The sequence below is a fragment of the Protopterus annectens genome, chromosome 8.part0 (genome assembly GCF_019279795.1).
Source record: "Protopterus annectens isolate FY-2018-M chromosome 8.part0, PAN1.0, whole genome shotgun sequence".
In the NCBI taxonomy this organism is placed as follows: Eukaryota; Metazoa; Chordata; order Ceratodontiformes; family Protopteridae; genus Protopterus; species Protopterus annectens.
Window position 1 is genome coordinate 1,875,886,511 of NC_056741.1, and position 18,821 is coordinate 1,875,905,331.

The 18,821-nt window shown below is 40.8% G+C and overlaps 1 protein-coding gene across 2 annotated transcripts in view; it reads right to left on the reverse strand.

Annotated features, from left to right (window-relative positions):
* The window catches only part of LOC122809692 (von Willebrand factor A domain-containing protein 5A-like), a 1,295,998-nt gene that overhangs the window by 790,665 nt on the left and 486,512 nt on the right, over nt 1-18,821 (reverse strand). For both annotated transcript variants that reach the window (XM_044081369.1, XM_044081368.1), the window contains exon 8: nt 9,194-9,282. In XM_044081369.1, coding sequence (XP_043937304.1) covers nt 9,194-9,282 — 89 coding nt within the window. The remainder of the gene's footprint in view (nt 1-9,193; nt 9,283-18,821) is intronic.

Here is an 18,821-nt window from a genome sequence, read left to right on the forward strand (position 1 = left end):
TCAAAATCTAACAGAGGTGGAGGGCTTCTACAAGGGGGGGGGGGGTGCAAATATTGCGAAGTCAAGATGTGACATGCTAATAGACACCTTACCAAGAGGAATGACTGCTGCTATTAAATCAAAAGGTGCTTTAACAAAGTATTAGTTTAAGGGTGTGCGCATTCATGCAACCAGCCTGTTGTACGTATTTCACCTTCTATATGTTACCCCTAACCGATGTGTTTGATCTTCAACTGGATTGCACAGGTTATAAGTCACATTAAAGGTGGGAAATGTCATGAAATGATTTCTGTGGTCTCATGTTATATATCAGCAAAACCTGGCTTGTTAACAGGGGTGTACACTTACTATAGCCACTGTAAGCTTAGCAGATTGTGTAACTGGTTTTGTTTTAACATACATATACTGCAGGTGCTGAAGTGTGAAACTCAAACTATGTCATTAATTAGTGATGCCAGTCCTCAGATCATCCCAGTAATGTGTCAGACAAACACAGGATTTATGAGGAACAGACCAAAAAATATCAGCCACACATCTAGACATTCAGTGAAGCTCTGTACAGTTGAGAGGTATGTTCTGTAGGAGTCGGCACTGTGCTATACAGTCGGATCATCACAGTTACTTACCAGAGAAATACAAGATGGATTATGCACAGACCTATATTATGAGTTAAAGGCTAGACATTTTTGCACAGTCCGGCCAGTTGGGAGGAGTGGCTACAGCCAGTTGACTGATGAAGCTGTGTAAAAGGTCCAGCACCTTGGTGATATGCTGGCTGGGGATGTCATGGTTGTGCAGCATTCTTCTTACCTGACAGATCGGGTTCCTATCAAGTAGTTGAACCTTTACAAGTTTGAAGCACATATGGCCGAGACCATACGTTCGAATTTGTAAAAGTTAGAGCATTTGAATGGAAATCTCCATAAGCAGAGGTTTCCATTCACTTCAATGTGGTGCGATCTCGGAGCTGGTATATTTAAGTAGCAGGTGGTGTGGGGGGTGCAGGGGGGATCTTGCCCCCCTGCTTACAACAATTTTCTTTTTGTCAGTTGTGTTTTTATTTATTTTTTTATGTAGTCGAAGTTCTGTACCTTCAAACATAATGGTTCGACCATTAGATGTTCGGAGTTACAGAACTTCGACTATCTGATATAGACCTGACAGATCATATCCTGGTGTGGCCATACCTGTCAACTGTACAGATTCTCACAGATTATATGGATGCATGCCTCATATATCTGGTCGGTTTCCCTTAACATTGCCGTTTTCTAGCACATTTGTTGCAAATCACTCACACTTGCAGTCAGGGAATACTGACAGAACATTAGAGTTTCAGACTTTACACCTTTCATGACATCCATGCTACTACCCTCTGTTATTCTATCAATTGTCTAACATTATGAGAGCAATATTTCAAATGTGTCCCTATAGTTGGGCCTTTATCTCACCACTATCTATGGCTTTGTCCAGATTTCTTCCTCTACGAGGTTAAGTGGTATTCTACTAGCATTTAGCAGCATGGCCTTACATTTACATTTTGCTGACTGTGTTATGTTGGTAGTATGAACCCCGTGACATTCTCTACAAAGGTACTATGGGCAAGGCATGGGGCTTTGCCAGAGGCCTGTAGGCCATGTCAGACTGCTGCAGGCCATGTGTAGCAAGGCAGTGCATTCTGTCACTCATATGTTCCCAGGCTGCCAGGCAGTGGACCCCTCTGGGGTGACAATGGTAAGTGACAGAACACACTGCTGTGCTACAAGGTACCATACCTCTCTACATTTGTGAGCCAGACATCTGGACAAAGCCATGAGTAATTGGGTGACAAAGGCCTAAATATACAGACTATTGTAACTACTGGCCTTACAAACCTGGAAAGGTGATGCAATAACAGATTTTGCATTACCATGCATTTTTCTATAGGGTATGAAGTCTGAGACACTACAATCCATCAATATTTTCTGAAATTAGACTTTTGTGGTTTGCCAATGATTTGACAGACAAACAGTATTTCTGAATAAAGACACCACAGATATGATGCAAACCTGTGTACATTCTGCAAAAGGTCTGCACAGTTGTGAGATATGGTAGGCACTATGTAGGTTACTCCAACCTGTATAATGTTCATATGTGTGGCCCCCTGTACATGACCTGTCCAGCTTCCTGGCAGTAATGGATAATGACATCTGGACAAGTGTGTACAACTCCCACCGTATGTGTAGCTGACATGCAAAATAGTTGGCACTGCATTTCGTGGAACATGGCCCTGTCTACCACAGTACTGTACCTAGGCCAGTAGGACACAACAGCCATGAAAAGTTGCTGGCCACATCCTGACAAGTATTCCCCACACATATGCATAGCTTATTGACCCCTGCATGTTGTGGACATGCAACAAGTTATCATGTTGATTGGGACGGCCCTAGCAATGTGTGCTCTACTGCTATTACCCTACAAACTTACATGTTACTGCATTTCTATGTGAATATGTGTGTGTGGGGGGCACACCTGTCAACAGTACACATTTGCAAGGACTGTGCTGATAAGGGCTTTACATTTTGCTTCCATTTAGCATAGTATTGTGTCCTGTCTTGGAGAATAGAGGCATATCTCTAGAGACCACAGGTTAGATTGTAATGCCATACAATTGAGTTTCAGACTTCTTACCCTTCAGAGAGTCTTACTGCACCTGCAAGGCCTGCTGTGATATCACTGTGTAAGTCTGTAGGGGGGTATTCCATCATTGTCACTGTTTGTGTGCCTTTGTCAGACATTCTTTTATGGTTTTATATGGGTGAATTGCTGTGTGAGAATGGGATCCCCCACAGTGACATCCATGCATGTGACCTATGACCCCCCCTTAGTTGGCCCCCCACATATAATGCAATGGGATCTGTCACCTTAAATGATACTACATAGTGTGGGGAAGCCAGAATTGTGTAGACATTTCCTGGTGTCACACATAGCTGTCAGTTGTCTGCTGGCCTCCCAGTAGGCCAACCCATTCCGTTGCATGCATGCAACCTTTCCATAGATATGCTACCAAAACATAGTAATCCATTCATTTATTTATTAAGAAGACTGACTTACCTTGTGCCTGTGGCAGTTTTAAGGACTGTGCTTGAGGGCTGCCTATGTTGGATGCCACAGTACACTGCCTATACATGGTAAGTTACAGGCAATATGTAATGTGCGTGTCATCCATTTTACTGTTTGTGCGAGTCAGAGAGAGGTCACAGTCCCTGGGTCTCTAGGGTGTCAGTGTGTGTGCCATGCATTACCTCTTTGCCAAGGCCTGGGCAGACTGGGCATGCCTCCACCTATGTATGGGAGCAGGCTAGGGGGCTTCCTCTTTTGAGCCCCTCTGTGCCTATGGGGACCTTGGCAATGGTGGGGGGCTGTGTAGCCCTTCCCCATGCTGTTCCTGTTGCAGCTGTTTCCACAGGATCATATTGTGTAGCATGGCACATACTATAAACATGTGTGCACATGTGGCTGGAGAGTACTGCAAGACTCCACCAGATATGTCAAGGCAGCGGAACCGTGACTTGAGCATCCCAAAGACATGCTCTATTTTGATCCCGGTTTGTGCTTGTGCCTCATTATGGTGTTCTTGTGTGGATGTGTGTGCATTTCTGATGGGTGTCATCATCCACAACTCCAGTGCATAGCCAGCATCCCCCACCAAATGGCCATACAGGATGCTCCAACTAGCAAATGACTGGTGCAGCTGTGACGAATGCCAGATATGGAAGTCATGATAGCTTCCAGGGCTGCCAGCACACACATTCATGATAATGCCCTGGGCATTGCACATGACCTGGCAGTTGATGGAGGGGAAGCCCTTGTGGTTTATGTAGACCCTACCCTGTTCACTGGGTGGTGCTTTGATGTGGATGTGTGTGCAGTCTATCTCAACCAGTACTTCCGGATTTTCTGCTACATGGGGGAAGAGATGCACATTGCTAGTCCTCTCCTCACAGGTGTTGGGGAAGTAAATGTGCTCACCAGCATGTGGTAGGATGGCATCCAGGAACTGGTGGGGTACCCTGGATGCGGATGCCTGTGAGACCCCCATGATGTCCACAGTACATCTTTAGAAAGTACCTGTAGCAAGTATTGTTAAGGCTACACATACCTTGGTATCCACTGGGATGGGTTCCCCTCTGTTAGCTCTGGGTCTGACGAGGCCTGCACAGCTCGATGATTTGCTGCAGTATGTCTCTATCCACCCTGTAGTGCTCTACTCTCTACAGATCATGTAGCTCCTGATAAGTTACCATGGGTCCGAACACTCTTCTCCTCCTCCTCGGTCTGTGGCGGTTGTCAGCATTATTCTCCTCATTGCCCTCAGCCTCTAGCACATACTGATGGATCAAAGTAATGGCAGCCCCTAACATATTTTTGGTTAAAATTCCCCTGCATGTGTACACCGATGGTGCAGAGTTTGTGGTAAAAAAACAAGCTTTAAGATGTTTCCATAGTTTATACTGTTGTGCTGCAGATGCTGTCTGTATGATTGGCTGACTATGATGCATTCCACATGCTAGCTATTTTATTTGTACTTGATTACTTTTATTCTGCAATTTTCCTTTTTTCCCTTAATTTCCCCTTCCCATTTCCGCTCCTTTTAAGCCCCGAGGTGAGCCGCTCATACCCGGTGCCAAAATGTAAACAGACCTGCTATTATCATTTTTTTTGTTTGTTTGTTTGTTTTAGACTTGGTGTGTCCTGTGGAAACCCATTTAGCTAATGTAAACACTGAGAAATGGCCCTCTCTGGATGCGAACATGCTCTTCATTTCATGGAATAAGTTAATACAGCCTCAGACACCCACTCTTGCTTAGCTGTGCTTAGCTAATCTTATCTGGGAGATGTGGAGCTTCAATGTGCTTACACCAAGCATGACACATCCCCTTTTCATGTCTGCTACTCCTCCTGCTTACACCACTGCCTTATAGCACCTGCACAGTTAGGTGTAGTTTGGCACTTAGCTTCTTTTGTAATTCAGTAAATTTCCCTCATTAACATACCCCCACTGCCTTAATCCCTAGCTACTGCACTACAGCAAAGCCATTCCCCGTAGCAACCACTGTTTCCTGGTATTGTTTTGATTCTGCATGCCATAGACTATAATGGCAAAATGCAGATTTCCCTAAAAAAAATTTTTTCCCCCTTTTTTTAATTTTTGGCACAGTGCTGTTTGTGTCCCACTGCCCTATGCTTAAACGGCCGAGATCAGCCAAAAAAAATGTAACTTTTATTTTTTATAAAATTTCAACACTTTTCCATGCCAGTGGCCATATATGTGGTCATTGGCATGCCTATAGATTATACTACATGCTTTAATTTGAGCTGCCATGCCTCCATTTTGATTTTTGCAGAAATGTTTTCAGCTAGCAGGCAAATACATTTCTGCACATATTCCTGCATGGATGCCTGCCTGCTTACTGAATTGCTAATTTACCTCACTTGCATGGTTTTCACCAGCAAATGAGGTAATTAGCATTATTCAGTGGTGTCCGTGCATGAATAGTGCTGCCAAGCTCGTGCACGTCCCCAGGCTTGTTTACTGGATCACTCGGCGGCCATATTCCATGCAGAAGCTGCTGCACTATTCTTACAGTCCGTGTAAGCTTTATTTATTTATTTACTTATTTGTTTATTTATTTTATATTTGTTTACTGGGCTAGTCCAACTGGATACATGTCCATTTTCAGTAGAGGCCTGGGGAGATAAGCTCCATTCAGCTAAGTAGATTATGATATAATAACAACGATAAAAATAATGAATTACAAGAAGGTACACTATAACAATATACTAACAAACATTTACATGAGTATCTAACAACAAGATGTGTTTGCATTATAACAAGTGAATAAAAGTAATTACAGAGGTAAATAAAAAAGAGCTTTACACACAGTAGAAAGCTTAATACTAATCACAGAGAAAGCTTGCAAGTAATATCATTTTGTGTGAGTTAATAAGAACACAAGATTTTAAATAGCTTACACATTCTGCAGTCCAAGTGAAAAAGTAGCAAATATGTACATGAAAGGAAGTTTTCAAAATCTACAGTCCTAGAGAGACAGTAGCATATATATACATGGTAGAGGAGTTAATTTGAGGGTTTATAGTCAGGGATAGTTTCCAGAAAGACTAGGATAGTAACAGCAATTCAGTAAGCTAGTGGCTTAACTAACTGAGGTCAGTAGAGTGATATGCCCAGAAGCAGGAAAAAGATAGTGGTAAGAGCATGGAAACTAGGAGGTTATTAGTCAGAGTTAGAGCATGGACATAGCCATTGAGTTTTACGGAATGTTTTTAGTTGCTTCTTGAAAAGTGTTGTTGAAGAGAGAGATGTTAGTTCACTAGGAAGCCTGTTCCAAAATTTTCCCACAGAGATGGAGAAAAGACAGTCACCTGATTTATTTTTGGCTTTATGGGTGGCTACTAGTAACTTGTTAGCTGAGAGTAGGGTTGCGAGATTTTTGTATGGGGTGATAAGGCTGCTGAGTATTGGGGTCTTGCTGGGATGGAGGAAAATCTTTTGGGTGACAGTGAGTTGCTGAAGTAGAAGCTGATTTTGCAGTTCCAGCCGTCCTAGTTGTTTCAGATTTAGACAATGGTGGGTCCTAAATGGGGAGCCAGTGGCAAATCTGACAATGTTACAATAGGAGGTTGACAGTTTATTCAGGTTACTTTTGGATAGATTGGTATAAATGGGGGGGGGGCATATAGGAGGGTAGAGATAAGGTGAATGTGAGCAATGGTAGTTCTAGCTAAAGGAGTAAGGAAAGGTGTAATCCTGTACAGGGAACCTAGTTTTCTATTAACTGATTTAATGGTTAAGTTAATGTGTGAATCGAGTTCAGGTTGTGGTCAATTGTTACACCTAAAAGTTTAGTGGTCAAATCAGGTGCTATGAGAGTGCCATTATTGGATGTAACTGTGTAATTTATAGGGGAGGACTTCTGTGTGGGAGTGAACAGTAGTAATTTAGATTTTTTTAGGGTTTAGTAGGAGACAGCATTGAAGGAACCAGTTTTCTACTAAGTTAAATACTTTTTGGGTGATGGACTGGAGTTCAGCAGAAGAAGCAGCACTACAGATTAATGTGGAATCATCTGCATACTGTATGCAGGAGAGGTCCCAAAATGGAGCCTTGTGGGACACCAAGGGTAATAGGGAGGTGAGTGGATAAGATATTATCCAAGAGGACAGCTTATTGTCTGTTTTTTAGATAGGACTTGAACCATTTTACTGCTTGGTGGGCCCAATGAAAGTGATTTAAGTATTTTTATAAGCAACTGATGGTTAACCATATCGAAGGCCTTCGAGGGGCCAATAAAGAGTGCAGAGGAAAGCAGGTTGCTATTTCGATTTCTATTAACACAGTCAGAAAAGGATAAGAGTGAAGTGGTAGTACTATGGAATGGCCTAAAGCCATGCTGACAGTCAGCTAATACGTTGTTTTGTAGAGATGATCAAGTAGTTGCTGGTGGATACATTTTTCCATGATTTTAGCTACTGAAGAGAGTAGGGCTATGGGATGAAAGTTTGAGAGTTCAGTCAAGTTACCGCCCTTATGTAGTGGGATAATATGCGAGATTTTCCAGATAGATGGGGATGGCACCTTCAGTAATGGTTCTATTGATTAGGATGGAAATGGGGTAGGCAAGCACTCTAGCTGCACTTTGCAGGTATTGAGCCGGAAGCAGGTCAGCTGAGGGTGTACAAGGTTTGAGTTTTTGAAGTAGTGTACAGATAAGAGATGTTGGAACTGGTTGTAGCTTAAATGTAGGAAGTGATCTAGTTGATGAGGGAGGCAAAATTGAGCTAGCAGGTGGTAGGGTATTATCTAATTTTGACGTTCAGTAAAAAAGTTGTTGAAAGCATCAGCAATGGGGGAGTTATGAGAGAAACCAGAAGGGGTAGGTGTCTTGGTCTGTCCTGGGTATAGGAGTCTATTAATACCCAACCAGAAACTTTGTGGTTTCTGTTGATGGATTTGATGGAGTTTAAAGTAAAAGTTTTTTTTATAAAGCAATATTGATTTTTTAGTGGTATTTCTCAGCTGTTTAAAGTTTTGATGACCGGTTGGGTTTTTAGTAGTTCTCCATTTGGCCCAGATTTTGTTTCTCTGTAACATTTTAAGCCTAGTCTCATTTGTGAGCCAAGCAATTTTGCTCCTGGTTCTAACAGTGCGACTGGGGGCATGGTATTCTAGGATTTGCAAGAATTTAGAATTAAAGTATGACACTGCTTTATTGAGAAGGAGGGGTTTAGGGGTGACCAATCACAAGCTGTAAGTTCTGCTTGGAAGCTTTCTGGGTTAAATTTTTTGCTGTTCCGGGTAGTTCTAAAGAAGGTTTGGTTGGGAATAAACGTCTTTTGTCTAATTATATAAGTAAGTGAGTGGTCACTAATGTCATCAGGAAGGATACCGGCTTTATATGAGTGGGGATGATTATTTACTAATATCCAGTCTAAGTTGCTTTGTTTGTTACTAGGTTTATGGATTCTGATGGCGGTGGTGATTGTTTGGGAAAAGCCATATAGGTATATATTGGAAGTTGGGTTGTCAGAAATACAGCTGTTCCAGTCAATATTAAAGTCACCGAGCAGTATAGTTTATTGTGGGAAGGATAGAGACAGGCAGCAGAGGGTATTTTCAAGAGTTGTAATATTATTGTCTGAAGGTAGGTAGGAGCAGATTATGTATATGGATTTACTGGCATTAATCTGAAGCTTAGAAATAGGAATTTCAACATTACTAGGTGAGGGTAATTTAATGTCTAGTAAAGAAACTTGTAACTCAGATTTATACAGTATTGTTAAACCTCCACCCTTTTTGGTTATAAGGTCTACTATCAAAATATTGTAACTGGGTGGGGTGATTTCATTGTCCTGGGTTACTGGTTTGAGCCATGTTTCTGTTAGACAAAGAATGTCAAATGAATGTACGGCTAACAGTTCGTGAAGTTGGCTAATTTATTGAATCCCAGGATAAATTTAGGGATTTGCCACAGTGTTTTTCCTGAGTAAAATGGTATATCGGTGTCCCTGAACATGGCCAATTCTTCTAATTTCCTATAAGCTTTCCTTGCCTGAAAGTGCATAAATGTAATTTAAATATTACAAGTCATCATATAAATAAAAAATCAATTAAGAAAAGTTTTGTTATACTTACTGAAATAATGACTCAAATGTATCGCCAAATCCATAAATATTGAAAAAACATCCTTTTCTCAGACTTTTAAGAAGCAAGACTAGTGTTTCCTAAGAAAAGAAAGCATAGCTTATTAAAATTGTAATACAGCCCTGAAAACCAACACAGAAATTATTTCACAAATTACTGGAAAGCACAAGTAATATCATAAACTACTCATCACAAACCACATTCTTAAGCACTAGTTTATCTTATTGTATTAGCTTTGTATTGATACATTTATGTGTTTCGAGTTTGGCTTAGGTATAAGATGTCATATTGGCTGTTTGGTAGTATGTAATATTGGTTCTTGTATATTTGATTAGTTTAGTACCACCTAGTGTATTGAATGGGAAAGATTGCCTTGTTATATTTTTTAAATTGTATTTTTTTTTATTTTTATTTTTATTGTTATAGTTGTATTTAATTTATATGTTGCTGTTTCCTTGGGTCATATTCTGTGGGTATTTTACACATAATTTGATCTTCTTTATTGCATATAAATGGGAAATGAACTATTTCAATTTCATATTCAGCATTACCGATGTGCTAAATAAAATTAACATCTGTTTAAAGCACTGTGATCAAAGCATAGAACAATAAATAAACAAAATATTTGCAAAAAAATTGATGAATTATTGAGCAAATGAACTCTTAGTAGAAATCAAGCATCTAAAATATAGAAAAAGAATTAGTAAAATATATTTTATTTATAGCAAAATTAAATGTAAGCAATTCAAAATCTGTGTCAAACAGTTATAATCAGACATAAATCAAAATAAAATTAATTCCTTGTTGAATAGGTACACAGAATCAAAGAAGCATTCGGCCACATATAAGGGCAAACCAAGGCCAATAAGGTAAAAAAATAGTGTAAATCCAAGAGAATAAAATTCAGCAGACAATTCTTCAGTGAGAGTAATATCAACAGCATAACACACATCTACTGTTTAAAATTGCTGCATCACCATCCCAAATTCTGAAGCAACAGTTCTTATTGGATGTTGAAAAACACCAAGGTGTCACTAGGATCAAAGGTTTGCCAAGGATTGTAAACACAACAATAAATACTAATCCCCACAGTCTTTCAACACAGTAGCAGCACTTCAAGAATGAGACGCAGCAGTCACAAATATCAAGAATCAACAAAGTTCACTGGGATCATTGGATACATTATCACAACAGTTGTACAGTTGTAATTACTTAAGGATCAGTTACAAAAGCAAAACACTGATGTCAAAATGAGCGAGGAGGACTCAGAGATGTGGCTTATCAACCTTTGTAGTCTTAAAACATTTTACAAACAATGCTGTCACTAAAATCAAGTTCTAAATCTGACTAAAATCAGCACATATATGCCATTGTCATACAAAGTAAGCAGAAAAAACGAATACATTTTTCTATATATGGAGTAGTCATTTGATAAAACAAAAACTGAAGTATCAGGATTTTGTCATCATTAATTTTAGAAATTTTATCAAGCAAGCATATAAGGGGGGGGGGTAATGGGAAATTTAAAGACCCCCCCAGGATTTACTAATCTTCCATGTAAGACTAGATTAGTCTTACACGGAAGCACCAGTCTAAGAGTATGATGGCAGCGTGCCATGCATATTAATGAGGGCACGCTGCCTCAACTCTAAAGCTTACACAGAGCGTGGATGAGTGTAGGGGGCATGTTGGTCTGCCAAGCAGTCCAAAAATCCATGTCCCTGCAATGAAGAAACGCCGCAATTTCAAGTTACATGAGCGTGTCCGCTCACATGTGCACAATGTAACACTACACTCCCCCATATGTTAAACAACTGACAAAATTAAAAATAGAAAGATTTTTTTTTATTTATTTTATCGAATATAGCTGCCTGTATTTGCGCATGTTTGCGCGTGTTTGCCCATTGCTTAGCTACAGTTAGTAGCTTGGACACCAGAAGAGGATAATAAGAAAAATATATGCAAATTAAGCAAGATAGCGTAGTGGTTAGAGCCTTCACACAAAGAGGAAGCATTCCTGGTTCAAGTCCCACTACTGCACATTCCATTTTCTGTTGCAAATCTGTATACAAAAATATTTCCTGACATTTTTTATGTATAAGTTTTGTAAAAAGCATTGAAAAGTTAAATGTAGTAGTGAATGAATTATATATATATATATATATATATATATATATATATATATATATATATATATATATATGAAGGTGAAATGGTTATGCATTCTGAGGCATGAGTACCCTATTTTAAGCAATATAAAGTACTGCTAAGCACATTTTACCAGTATTGAGCATATTTAAATCCAATTGCTCATAGCTGCGCACTGCGTTAAACAGCGCAATGTTTTTGTGCGTAGCTGTGCACCGCCCTAACAAGTGCAACCACAACGTATTTGCATGTAGCTGCACACTGCGCTAACCAGTGCAATGTCGAGCAAGGTTGAGAAACATCGAGTAATGTTGGGCAAAGTCAGTTAAACACGGCCACACCTCCTTTACTGTACCTTAACCAGTTAGGTCTGCCCAGTAGGAAAATAAAAAGAAGTGACAGGGCTCGAACCCAGGATACTGTACACTACAGTCACAGTACTTAACCACTAAGCCATGACTGCATTTCATAAGCATGCACTTTCAACAGACACATATCTATCAAAGGAAGTTTAAACATTGCCAGCATCAGCTAAGCAGGCGTGCCAACAGCTGAGTTTTTCCAAAAGTGGCCAATCACAAATAAGTGTGGGAAATGAGGCATATTTAAGCTCCACAGGCGGGAATACTTGCTATAACTGGTTGGAGATTCCTTCTGCAGTCAGCATGGCCAGTGTTGGAGAAGGCACTCGATTTAGAGTGCAACACTGAGGCACTGTGGAGTCCAAAGTAATGGTTTGGCTCCTTGTCCACAATCATGAGGAAAGACTCCTGCAGGGCCAGTACCAAGGTACCCAATATAAAACAGAGGCCTGGAACAGTCTTGCCCATGATCTCACCAGTGCCATTGGTGTTCCTCGGACTTGTGAGCAGGTCAGGCACCATTATTCTGACCTGAAGCAACATAGGGAGGATCAACTGGACCAGTGGATCCAGGTATCTCGTTTGATGCCTAATGCCCCAGTACTGAGTAAGTAGACATTGTATTAAGTAGTTAAGAATTGCTATGCTTGTCTATACTATGGATAGGTATGTCTCAATATCACTGCATTTACTTCACAGCTGCAGGTGTCCGGGCTATGAACCAACAAGCCCATGAAGATAGGCTGCAAAGGCTGCGTCATCAGGCAGGTTAGTAATTATTCTGCATGTACTGTTATATAAAATAAATGAGAGAGCCTTCAAAAAGTGTTTTAACCCAATAAATAAAGGTGTAATAATCCTTTAATAAATGTATAATTCCTGGAGTGCGTCTGTGTCATTTTCTTTGATATGTTGTTGTACTGTTGCATTCTACAAATAGTAGTGCTGTATTAAGCAGTGTCAACCCACACTTGGGTAGGCCCATATAATGTGGATGAAGGGAGTGCCAGTAGCTTTTATGCATATTTACAGCCCTCAACTGTTGGTTCATGCCCAGCATGTGCAGGTTAATCTGGCACATGAGTAGCTTGCTATTGTGTTCCCCAGAAATGTCAGTGTGCTGCCAGAAATGTAGGGAGCTGTTAACATATAACTGATAACTTTCACCTGAACATATCTAGATAATTATATGAAAGTAGAGCTATCAGTGTACCATCTTAGCAGTAGTGTATGTGAGCAACTCTCAAAATATGTTGCAGTAACATCTGCATCTTGGACAGTTTGTATGTAAGATACAGCTCATGTATATAATGATCTAGCAAAATCCAGTTGCACAATATAAGGATATTGGGTCGTGCAATAATACATGTAAGGGACATATAACTGCAGTTAATAAGAATATAGTGAAAAATAAAAGGATATATAAGTTGTTAATTGAGCTATCTTTTTCCACCCTACTGTATGTGCATAAAAAATGCAATTCCACACCTCAATCGGTATGCCTAATCTCAAAACATTTGTTGGGACATATGTCCTATTGGTTTATAAATATTTGCATTTATTTCTATGCATGTGCCCTGTTAAAATACCACAATATTGGTGGCCTGTTGCCATCAATTCAGCCTGCATGCTGTTGTAATGTCCACTATTGTTCTATATATGCATGTGTTATGCTTGCTTTTCAACTGTTGAAAATCTGGTGTGTTGTGTTAATGGGAATACTTCTGCATGCTGTTATAACTAATCAGGAATGCTGTTGACTGTTACTAACCCATATCTTTATTAAACTCTCCAAAACATAGTTCGTATGGGAAGGCTGGTCCCAGTGGACCCACCAGTCCCACCTCAGCTGGCCATGGCACCTGGCACCAGCAGATCTGGTGCCCAGCCTGGGACCTCCTCCTCCTCCGTTGGCCCTGTGCCAACTTTGGGTGGAAGCGCTGCAGGGGATGGTGCTCGCCCACCCATGCAAGCGTGGGTGGAGGAGGAGTACCTATCACCCTTTGAACGGTCCGGGCTGTGGTGGGTAGAGAGATTGAACGTTCTGTTGCAGAACCTCTACGCCAGCTTGGGGCCAGAGTGGTGCAACTCCTGTGTCAGCCTGCCCCTCATACACAGCCCCCAGCACAGCCACCCTCTGGGCTGTGAAGGTGCAGTGGTTTCTGCCCATGGGTGGGGACCTCATTCCCACTGTTTCCATCTGGGGGCTCATGGGCTTGCGATTTCCAAAAATCCCTGCCCGTCTAAGTTGTTCACCCACCACATGTGTCATATACCACTCCTGTATGCATCTTGTTTGTCTTCTCTGTTTACCTCCCCAAACTACCTCCCCAAATATACCTACTTCCCTTACACCACATTCCACTCTCAACTGAAAAAAAGGGCAATCTGCTCCCAAAAAAAAAAATTACGCCCCATACATAGCTGCCCATTTTGCACACATGTGCACTGGACACATGAAATGTTATTTAATTGGCATTACAACATACTTTGCTGTCCTCACCCCTCTCTCAGGGGTTGAAGGCTTCATATCTACCTCCAAATTTATTGCATATGCAAAGCTGTTGCTGTTGAAGAAGTGGGCAGCTATGGACCTTCCCTACACCAGTCCTGCACATCCCAAGCTATTTTCCATACTGTCTTTCCCTCTTTGTGCCCCTTTTTCACCACTTTCCTATCTTCCCATTTTTCTTTTCTTTCAAAGAAATGAGCACAGGGGTTAGTGGGAGTAAGCACTATTAAGCAGTAGTTAGCGGGTTTGCATGAGTTTGTGCTTGTTTGCGCTTGGCTATGCAATGCGCAGCAATGCGCAAACCTGCGCAAACCTGCTTAAAAGTGTCTTAGTCACTCTGTATGTCAGGGCCCTTGTTATGCCCAGGAGCAAAATAAAACACCTCTGTATGTCTCGAACCTTGGGCCTTGCACACACTACACAACATGAAGTATCACTAAGCCACGGTAGATATACTTCAAGTTGGTGCTTAAATAAATATATCATGCATCAGAATGAGTGAATGTAAAGGAAAAATAGGAATACCATACCACACAACTTGTTCTGTGGACCAACAGTTGTTGTGGGATTACATTACATGACTGTGATAAGAGAAGCAGCCGCTCTAGCAGGAAATAATGTTACACCATCACTTTACAACCCCACACAGTATTACAGCAGGACAAACATTGGCATATCTGTTTAGGGCAGAGGCCATAGCTCCCAACTGTCCCTAATTTTCAGGGATGTCCCTGATTTTGAAACAAATTTTAGCTCTGTCCTTCTGACTCCCTCCGAAAACTACTGACTTTGGCCAGAAAGGTGGTGAATTACACTTAATGAATAATGACAATAATTAAGAGTTAGACACTTCTTTTACTTCAGAAAAGGTGTATTAATTCATATGTTCTGATTCCCTCAATGTCTCAACTTAATGGCACTAATATTTTAAAGGTGTCCCTGACTGTCGCTGACTTTTTCTTTACTGCCACACACATAAGGATAAATACATACGTGTCATATATATTCACATCTGTATATGTGTATAGAGCAGGGGACATATTGCAACTGTTTGTGAAGGGTGGAGATATATATGTGTTGGTGAAGGTTAGTATGCTCATATTTGTATGTAGGTTTTAGTGTGTGACAAACAAGACAGTATACAGTGCTGGTATGTGACATGTGGTGGTTAAAAACTGTGGGTGGTTTGTTCAGTTTGCAATATTGAAGCCAGTAAGGCCTGCTACAGCTGCCTGGGCTGTGAACACCTTCAATGCATTTATCCCAAGACTGTGCGATTTTATTACATTACTGTACACCTTACATCCTTTGTATAATTGATATGCTCACTATGAAAGTTGAAATGTATATGTGCCTACATATATATGTATATGTAGACCAATGGATGTGTATATGTATGTATGTATATATATATATATATATATATATATATATATATATATATATAGTTATATATACTCATACACACCTACATCTACTTGTTGCAATGGATTCTCTGTACTGTTGACTGACTGTGATGGTCAATATGTTTGTGAATGCATCAAAGATATGTATCTGTTAGATAGCTTAGTGGAAAACTGTTTATGTCATGGTATTATGGATCCTTGCTTTGATCCTAGCAAAAGTATTTTGTTGCTAGGCAGAACAAGTGATATTGCATACAGTGTGATTAAGTCCCTTGGTTTTAACTAGAGTGTGTCATTGGAGGCTAAAGCACTACATCTATGATTATTGATTGGTACCGATGTTGAATCCAAATCCTGTGTGTACTGTAGTACTACTTGAAGCTCTGGGCCTGTATGTCCACATTGCTTGCATCCACTGTTTTGTGTGGTCCCTGTACTCATCACAGATTACATTTCTCAAGATTAAGGTTGTGTAAGTACTGACACAGTACTGTACAGTACACACTGAAAGCTTATCTGGGTTGTCATACCTTTGTGTCCTGTAATTATGTCTGATGTGTGTGTTGGTATGTCTGTAACATGTCCTTTGACATATGTGTGTGGTAAAACATACAACTGTGTATCTAGCAACATTCATAGTGTACTACAGCAGTATGCAACCTATATTTCCAATTGTGCACATATTTTGGCCACAGGTTTGCAATTAACAAGTTGTGTGGTATAATAGTAATGCATTTACTGGACCTTACACAGATTGTGATGGAGGATATATTTCTTTACACATCAGCTTGATGTATATCTGCTGTGGCTAGGTGGTGCATCATGTTGCATACAGTGTGCCAGGTACTGTTGTATAATCTTATATAGTGATTTTATTTTGTTGCTCTGCAGAACATGGTTCATTAGACAGAGAGTGAGCAAGGCACTTTCAAGCAGTTGTGGGGTGAGCAGTGATAAGTGGCAGTTACAGTGTTTCACACTCGCTTAGCTTATAGGTTGCTATATATGGCAGTTCAGTGATATCTGTACTGTATAATATTAAATGTGCCATATGACTTGCCCAGACATATTTTTGTATTTATGTCTTCCAGGGATCATGGCCCATCGTAGGAAACCCCAGTTACAGTAGTGCTGAAGATGATATCATTACTAGCAGTATGATTCAGCACTACCGTCTCATGTTCTCACGAACCAGCCAGGACCAGCAGGAGCGTACTGCAATGTGGCAAGATGTCTGCAGGGTAAATGAGGTAGGCCTGCATTACCGGACATATAAGCAGGTAGGCCACCACTGCAGTGATCTTCTCAGACATGTCCGTCAGCGTACTGCTGATGTGCGTAGACAACAGCTTGCAACAGGAGGTGGTGTTAATATCCACCCCCCCACCAGAGTGGAGGAGCTGCTCCTGAGCCTGGTGGCACCTGCCCAACAACAACAGCAGCAGCAGACATACACCATGATGGTAGTTGGAGCCACCCAGCAAGCACACATGGAGCATGCAGGTGACATCGCATATCTGTAGACTACTGTTATCTATATTGGTAGAGCATGCATATGTGAGATGTGGAGTGTGTCGTTTAAAGATGTGGAGCCTGTTGTTGTGCAATACTGATCATTTGATACATAATCTGTAGCCCTGTGAATGTAAACTGTTGTTGTACTGTAAGATTGCAAACACACAGTAGCAATGCCACAGTTGTGTCCACTGACAAACTGTCTCATCTCTATGTAGGTCCCTCTGGGGTGACATCAAGGCAGCAGACAGATGCTGGTGAGTGTGTTCTACATTCATTATTGTAAATTAAAAGTGCATGTCATAGTTAAGGTGTAGGCCATGTACACATGTAACACACCTACCCATAATGCATGCTGTGCATGTTTGGTGTAAGAGCACGCACATCTCACTAATGTGATTGGCTGCCTCAAACACATGCAATACCCAGACCATCTCAAACAAATGTGGCTAGACTGTAGTGACCATTGGATAGGAACAACTGATACTCAACATGTACATAACATACATATATGTCATACACAGAGTATTTTAACATGCTACACATTAAGGATTAACAAACCTTCTGTAAAGGCACACTCCAGTATCTAAAATCTCATCCACACATTACACATAATATACCTGAGGGGTAGAGGCCTATCATGGGGCATTTAAACACTCTGTAACACACTACACATTCATGTCAGGGAATGCTCCTTATTGGCCTCCTTACAAACTCACATAACAACTGGTTTGTGAAATGGTGAATTTAGCCAACGTAGTACAGTTCTGGCACAGCAAGATTAGTGCTGGTTTGGGAAACGTTTGTAGTCTTGAATGACCACATGATGGTTCATGATGATGGCCTATGGTACTATACCCCATCCAGTTATTGTAACCACAGTACTACACATAGCTTTCATTGCTATACACCTTAATGTTGTGTGTGTGCACACATATGCAACTTTAAACAGTATGCATACCAATCAGCATTTGCACAAGTGACACACATATGTCTTGTGATGTTATTGAGTGGCTAGGTCATATGACACACATTGGGTATGTTTAGTGTTTAAATATACAGTTGTGTTTTAGCATGCCATGTCATGGATGAGACTGGCATGTCCACAATATGATCTACACTCACCATAAGTACCGTACATTCGGTATGTGGCCGAATGGTATTCCATCAATTATCCATGCACCACTGATAATGTTGTGTGAATACTCATCATGCATGTGCTAAAATGTGTCCACAATTATTTGCTAAAGACACAAAGACTGTAATCAGCATTGGATACCTATCTGAAACACAGATACACATCCAGCAATGGTATGTACGCCTGTGAGTTATGGTGCACAGTACATTACAGGGATATGACTACCTGCACAGCAATGTTGTGTCCATGTATGCATTATGCTCCAGGGGGAGGGCCATCACCTAATAACAAAACACATGCATCAAAGCCATGTATACTGTTAGTAACAAGGACTGTCTACACTTGTACTGCATGCTGTTGAGCAACAAATGTCCTGCATGCTGACATGTGTGATATGACTGTTTTGCTTGGGATACTGTACCCCACCATCACCTGCTATTGTTTATGTTCTGTGATTGCTGGTGTTGTGTATGTCTGCTTTAGGGAGGAGTATATTTGTGTGTGTGTGCATGTGTGCATTTGTGAATGTGCGCATGTG